General features: G+C 53.5%; 1 protein-coding gene across 1 annotated transcript; it reads right to left on the reverse strand.

Annotated features, from left to right (window-relative positions):
- Positions 1-1,403: 1,403 nt before the first annotated feature.
- On the reverse strand, positions 1,404-3,038 carry SOWAHD (sosondowah ankyrin repeat domain family member D). Its single transcript, XM_017511241.2, has one exon. The coding sequence runs from the start codon at positions 2,927-2,929 to the stop codon at positions 1,967-1,969; it is 963 nt and encodes a 320-aa protein (XP_017366730.1). The 5' UTR covers positions 2,930-3,038; the 3' UTR covers positions 1,404-1,966.
- Between the last annotated feature and the right edge of the window lie 4,282 nt (positions 3,039-7,320).

The following is a 7,320-nucleotide window of genomic DNA, read 5'->3' on the forward strand; positions in this document are numbered from 1 at the left end:
TGAGTGGGCTTGGTGGCTCACGTCTGTAATCCCAGCAGTTTGGGAGGCTGAAGTGGGTGGATCACTTGAGATTAGGAGTTCAAGACCAGCCTGGCCAACATGGCGAAACCCCGTCTCTACTACAAATACAAAAATTAGCCAGGTGTGATGGTGCCATGCCCATAATCCCAGCTACTTGGGAGGCTGAGGCAGGAGAATCACTTGAACCCAGGAGGCAGAGGTTGCAGTGAGCTGAGATCATGCCATTGCACTGCAGCCTGGGCAACAGAGTGAGACTCTGTCTCAAAAAATAATAATCTGCCAGGTGCGGTGGCTCAAGCCTGTAATCCCAGCACTTTGGGAGGCCGAAGCAGGTGGATCACGAGGTCAAGAGATCGAGACCATCACATGGTGAAACACCGTCTCTACTAAAAATACAAAACATTAGCTGGGCATGGTGGCGCGTGCCTGAAATCCCAGCTACTCAGGAGGCTGAGGCAGGAGAATTGCCTGAACCCAGGAGGCGGAGGTTGCAGTGAGCCGAGATCGCGCCATTGCACTCCAGCCTGGGTAACAAGAGCGAAACTCCGTCTCAAAAAATAAATAAATAAATAAATAAATAAATAAAATAATAATAATAATCTGCATGTAGGTAAGCATAAAAATAATAATAATAAAAGTAAATAAATGCTCCTGGCTGGGCACGGTAGCTCACACCTGTAATCCCAGCAATTTGGGAAGCTGAGGCGGGTGGATCATGAGGTCAGGAGTTTGAGACCAGCCTGGCCAACATAGTGAAACCCCATCTCTACTAAAAATACAAAAAAAATTAGCCGGGCCTGGTGGCAGGCACCCGTAGTGCCAGCTACTTGGGAGGCTGAGGTGGGAGAATCGCTTGAACCCGGGAGGCATAGGTTGCAGTGAGCCAAGATTGCGCCACTGCACTCCAGCCTGGGTGACAGAGTGAGATTCCATTTCAAATAAATAAATAAATAAATGCTGCTGAAGAAAGCCCTATCTTGGAAAAAAAAAAAAAGTGCCCATGGGTGTGTCTCATTAGAGGCCACAAACCAAGGTAAATTACATGACTTACCATGGAAATATCAGAAATGTAAATTTGGAAGTTTACCTTTTACTCCCTCCCCCCAGGCTCCTATATGACAACTCTTCTAGGATGAAGCTGGTGCCTGAGGCCAGACCATCAAAGAGCTCAGGATAGAGGTGAATTGTGTGTTTCTCTTCAGAACCAAGGTGGAAGCAGCTTCTTCCAAGACAGCTCGGGCCATTTGTTCTGACAAGGAGCCTCCCCCACCAACCCAGCAGATCACCGCCCTGGGTTGGTGACCTCTACCCTGCAAACTTATGCAGCCTCTTCCTCTGTGGTTAATAAGGGGGTTGGGGAAGGCACGGAAAGGACAGCTTTGTCGTGTGAAGGGAAAACATATTCCACTTTAATATACATAAGAAATCACCTGTGACACATGAGAAAAGGTACCAGTAAGGCCTGGTCGTCTCAGGAGAGGGTTGTCAGAGACTGACTCTACACGCACTCCAAGACCCATTAATGGCCAAGCCAGGCTGGCAGAGTTAGGCGTTTTCTCTGCATTGGTGGTTTACAATCTTAACTCATTCTTCCAGCGAATGTTTCCTAAGAAACCCAGCGCTTCTGCCTGCCCACTCTCCCAAGCAGGACCACGCTTCCTGCTCCCAGCTCCTTAGTCCTGTAGCTTTGGAACTCGGAGCCAGGCCGGCTTGGTCCTTCGCTGTCTCTTGGTGAGGAGGTGCCCAAGTCCCCGGGTCCTCAAGGCCGGTGGTTACAGGAGACCTGGGGCAAGTACCTGAGTTGGACCCCGACGTGGTCTGTTCCTTGCAGGCCCAAGCAGCGTCCAAGGCGCCTCTCCTTCAGTGGAACCTGGGACAACCCAGGACCGAGGGAGGCATCGCCACAGCGTCGCGGCCCCTTCTAGCTCTCCAGTCTCTGTCCCAGTCAACGGTCCTTGAATGAGGGGAACAGATGGCGGAAAAGGCCATGCATTAACGCCACCCGGCTGCCCGCGGCGTCCTTCTCCTTGGTCCGCGACGCCGCCGCTCTCCTGCTTGTCTCCACCACCGTCGCGCCCACTGCGCTCGCAGTGCATCTCGTACTCCACGCCGCGCTGCCGCTGCTGTTGTTGTTGAGGTTGCATCCGCTGCCGCTCTCCAGCTCCCATTCCTCGGCTCCCGACAGCTCCCGCAAAGTCCAAGGAGCGTCTGGTCGCAGGTAGTGGCAGGCCCGGTGGCCGCTGTGGTCGCGGCGCGTAGCGTCAGCGCCCAGGGCGCCCACCAGCACCTTGATGACCATGTCGTGGCCCTGCAGGGCCGCCAGGTGGAGGGGCGTGAGGCCGCCGCTGCCTGGGGCGCTCACGTCGAGCCGCAGCCCCCGGCTTAGGGCGAAGTCGTGAATCAGAATGAGCTCCTCGTGGCGCCCGTGCTTGGCCAGCCAGTGCAGAACCGAGTAGCCGGTGATCGGGTCGCCCCTCAGCAGCAGCTCCGGCTCAGCCTCCAGCAGCTCCCGCAGCACCTCATAGCGGCCCTCGGCAGCCGCCAGAATCCACGCGTGCTCCCGCGGCTCCAGGCACAGCCTGCTGCTCCCCGGCCCGCTCGGCGCGCCCGGCCCGCCCAGCTCCTCGGCGCGCTCCTCTGACAGCCACCCGGCAGGAGCCGCCCGCTGCAGCCCCAGCAGCTCCCGCAGCGCTCCCCGCCGGCGTCCCGAGCCCAATCCAGAGTGCACCAGCGTGCCTAGGAAGCGGGACTCCCGGGAGGCGACGGCTGCGGGGTTGCCCCAGTACCTGCCCAGGCTACCAGTGTCCGCTCCCGAGAGGCGGGGCTGCAGGGCGCACCGCAGGCTCCGCGCGGTCGGCGCAAGAGAAGCCGTGGGTGCCTGGTTCGCGGCCCCTCCGGGCTGGGCCATGGTCTTGCAGCTGCCGCCGCGGCAGCCCCAGTGTCCAGCGTTCGCTGCCCTTCCCGGGCCCCAACGGGAGAGGAACTGGCGCTGGCGTTGGGGAAGGAAGCGGCTTGAGCAATTGGGTTCGGAGGGAGGGAGCAAAGGAGAGGAGGAGGGGGAGGAGTAGGAGGAGGAGGGAGGGAGCTAGGGGAGGGCCGCAGCGCAGGCCTTGAGGGGCGTGGAGGGGTGTGAGCTCCAGCCAAGCCTCCAGGGCAAGCCCAGCTTCGGCGCCCGGAGTGCCGCCGCCTCCGCAGCTACCCGGGTCTCTGGCGGTCCCACCCCAAACGGCCAGGTGAGCTCGGCAGCCCCGCCTCCAGCACCGAGGGGCGGGCGCGGGGACCGGCTGGGAGCTGGCCTGCGGCCCTCGAGGCCCTGGTTCTCAGCATCCTAGCAGCTGCTAGGGTGAAGAGGCTCGATGGCGCCCCTCCGCAGCGGGCCGAGCTCAGCTTCCAGCCACGGCCCCCCAAAGCGCGGTGCTGGAACTCCGAGGCTCTGGTTCCCCGCCCCCTTCCTTCGCCCTTCCCTCTTATCTCTTCAGGAGTCTCCCTGCACTTTGTCCTCGAGTCGCCTTTGTCCCGCGCCTAGCATTCACGCAGGCAGCTCGGCTGTCCCATGTGACTGGCTCGTCTGCCTGCCTTGCCCTTTGTGTGGCCTTGACCCTCCCCGCAGCGCTAGGGCTGCCCAGGATTCCAGCAGAGAAGCCAAAGACCAGGGTTCAGGCTGACGCTCTTCCTAGGAACTGAGGAGGGATAGTCCCCTTCCGCACCGCCCTCTCTGTTCTGCTCTCAACCCTCTTCCCTCCCGTCAGTTTTCCCTAGTTGGCTTGGAGAAGCAGCTACAGGTGAATCTGAGCCGGCGCCGCTGGAGCGCCCTGTTCTCTCTCTCTTTTTAAAAATATTTTATTGCGTTTTAGATTTTGGGGTACATGTGAAGAACATGCAGGACTGTTGCATACGTACAAACATGACAATGTGGTTTGCTGCCTTCCTCCCCATCACCTATATCTGGCATTTCTCCCCATGTTATCTCTCACCAACACCCCGCTGTCCCTCCCCTAGTTCCCCGCTACAGACCTCAGTGTGTGATGCTCCCCTCCCTGTGTCCATGTGTTCTCATTGTTCAACACCCGCCTATGAGTGAGAACATGAGGTGTTTGATTTTCTGTTCTTGTGTCAGTTTGCTGAGAATGATGGTTTCCAGGTTCATCCATGTCCCTACAAAGGACACGAACTCATCGTTTTTTATGGCTGCATAGTGTTCCATGGTGTATATGTGCCACATTTTCCCTGTCCAGTCTATCATCAATGGGCATTAGGGTTGGTTCCAAGTCTTGGATGCATCTCCTCTCTCCCCAGGTCCCCACTTTCTGCAAATCCAAAGTTTAGGGGCTTTTAAAAAAAGGATATTTAGCTGGGTGCGGTGGCTTATGCCTGTAATCTCAGCACTTTAGGAGGCCGGGGCGGGTGGATCACAAGGTCAGGAGTTCGAGACCAGCCTGACCAACAAGGTGAAACCCCGTTTCTACTAAAAACACAAAAAAATTAGCCGGGCATGGTGGCACCCCTGCACTCCAGCCTGGGCGACAGAGCGAGACTCTGTCTCAAAAAAAAAAAAAAAAAAGATACTTTTTCTTTTTTCTCCTAACAGCAGCATACTCTTCGCTCTTCCCTTCTCTTAGTAAAGGGTAGTTCTTGGCTCCACACCCCCACCATGTTAAGGCATTCAGTCAGTGAGCACCAGGGAGCCATAGAAGATTCTTGAGCTAGGGAGAGACACAGCCATGATGGAGATTGTGTTACAAAGGTGATTTGGGAGATGTGGAGGCAGGAAGTCAGAAGACTGTTGCAGCAGTCTAGGCCAAGGGGGATGGAGGCTCAGGCAACTCGGCCCACTCCCCCAGGGCCACCTGTGGCAGCAGTGACAGAAGGTGTCAGAAGTTTTTCTTCCTTGTCCCTCACGTGTTTGGGACAAGCCCTAAATAGCTTGAGCTTTTCTTCAGGACAGCTTATGCATTTGTAATTTGGTTTTTGAACATTTACTATGTGCCAGGCACTGCGCTCGTTGCATTATATACGTTAACTCTTTTCAGCCTTCCAATGACCTCAGGTGCTAGGAATCATTTCTGTCCCCAGTTTGCAGAGAGGTTAGGCTACTTGCTCAAGGTCACCCAGCAGGAAGTGGCAGAGCAGGTCTGTGCGACACCATAGCCTTTGTTCTGGCACACAGGAACTGGCATTCAAGCCTGACTTATCAACTGCGAATCACATACAAGCCCCAAATTCCAGCCAAATGGATAGACTTGTAACCTGAGCGTATCTATAACTTACGCTCCTCTGCCTGGAACAGATTCTATGTAGTAAAGTCCTTTTCTTTCAGGGTTGCGCTTAGTTTCCACCTCCAGCAAGTCTCCTCTGACGACCCCAGCCCAAAGTCATCCCTCTCTTTCCCCAACCTGTGCTTCTGCTACTTCTTTGGCACCCAGGATAGACTGCCTTGTGCGACATCTCTCTCCCCTTGCTCTCACACGCCAATTACACTATCAACTCTTGAACACCTATGTCACACTGTCCTTGTGTGCCTAGTAGTTACCCAAGAAATATTTCTTACCTTGTTCTGGTTTGGCAGCCTGGGAAAACGTGATTGTGTGTGTGTATATTGGGGGCAGGGGACGAGTATCCACAGCCAGCGCCTCCAGGCCTGCTCCCACATCCCTGTCCCAGACTCCAAGCTACAGGACACCAAAAGCAACTCATAGATTGGGTCAACTCATTTTTTTTTTAAAAGGGATTTTTCTTCACTGAGTTGACTGGTCTCAGAGACCAGCCCTAGGCCCCAAATGGGCCCCAAGCTTTCAGGGTTTCATTTTCAAAATGAATCCTGACTGACAAGAAGCTACTTCCGTTGCTCTGGAGACTCCCCTCCGCAACCCCAAATCTGTAAACACCAAACCACATGCATGCACTCACACTTCCAGAATATGCAAACAGCTGTAGCAGTACTTTTTTTTTTTTTTTGAAGTCAAAATGCCAGCATGGAGAATGCAGGGTGGAAGAATGCTTGGACTATTAATTTTCCTCACCACTAAGCAGGCAACTCTCTTCCCTATCAGCATGAATAATATCTGTGTTTCCAGTTCAAAGATTGCAAAGGCAGCCGCCTGACCAGTGCCACAAACCCATGATACATGTGCCCTTGCTTAATTCTGCTGCTAGAGACCAAAGCCACGGTGCCTCCCTAGCAACTTGTTTCATCTTTAATTAGCAAGAGCTTTCACCAGCTGCATATACCACTCCCAGAACCACAACACCCATCTCTATTTCAGTAGAGAGGGTCTCTGGAATTTAATACCAGGGAATAGGGTAGAGGGAGTGGAGAGCAGAAGGGATAGTACCTATTCACCTAAAATTAACACGCCAGTTATCTGAAACATCTGCTACCCCTCCAAGGGAGTGGGGCAAAAAACCCTCAAGCCCCAGGCAATGACTTCCCAAGGAGCTGGAGGCACAGTGGACATTTGCATTGTAAATTGCAACAATACCTGTTGTCTTTTCCAAATAGCAGCCTCTCTAATATATTTACGGGTTTATTTACTAGATCTTGGACTATTAGAACTAGAAGAATGCTTCACTGGCCTTTATTTTCCAGATGACGTTTAACTAACTCAGGGAGCACGGTAGAAGGCAGAGCAACAGATAAGCTGATGTGTTAGGAGTATATTGAAAATCTATCTTAGCTGGGTGCAGTGGCTCACGCCTGTAATCCTAGCACTTTGGGAGGCTGAGGCGGGCAGATCACCTGAGGTTGGGAGTTCAAGACCAGCCTGACCAACATGGAGAAACTGCATATCTACTGAAAATACAAAAATAGCCAGACGTGGTGGCGCACACCCCAGCTTTTCCGGAGGCTGACGAAGGAGAATCGCTTGAACCCTGGAGGCGGAGGTTGCGGTGAGCCAAGATCGTGCTATCGCATTCCAGCCTGGGCCAAAAGGGAGAAACTCCATCTCAAAAAAAGAAAAAAAAAAAAAGAGAGAGAGAGAGAGAAAAGAAAATTTATCTTGATGAAGAGAGAGCAGCTCAGAAATCTTAGTGGAAGTCAGTGGGAAATCATAGTTGATCTGCAAAAATTTAATTTACATGCAACTTCTCAGGAACATGCCCCTTGGGTGAAGCCAAAGGGCCCTGTATCCTTGGGCTCTCAATGGAGTTTGCCACAGGGGCTTATGGATTCACAGAAATCCATGAGTGCAAAACAATTGAGAGGCAGATATGTGGAATATGGGAAGTAAAATTCCGCAGGTGTCCACAACCCTTGGTCATGGAGGGAATGGGGAACAACATTCTTTTTTTTTTTTTTTT

This window comes from Cebus imitator, unplaced genomic scaffold (assembly GCF_001604975.1).
Source record: "Cebus imitator isolate Cc_AM_T3 unplaced genomic scaffold, Cebus_imitator-1.0 Scaffold445, whole genome shotgun sequence".
Classification (NCBI taxonomy): Eukaryota; Metazoa; Chordata; class Mammalia; order Primates; family Cebidae; genus Cebus; species Cebus imitator.

What these genes read in the sequence shown, in the direction of transcription:
- SOWAHD (XM_017511241.2), bottom strand. Translation starts at nt 2,929, where the DNA reads ATGGCCCAGCCCGGAGGGGCCGCGAACCAGGCACCCACGGCTTCTCTT.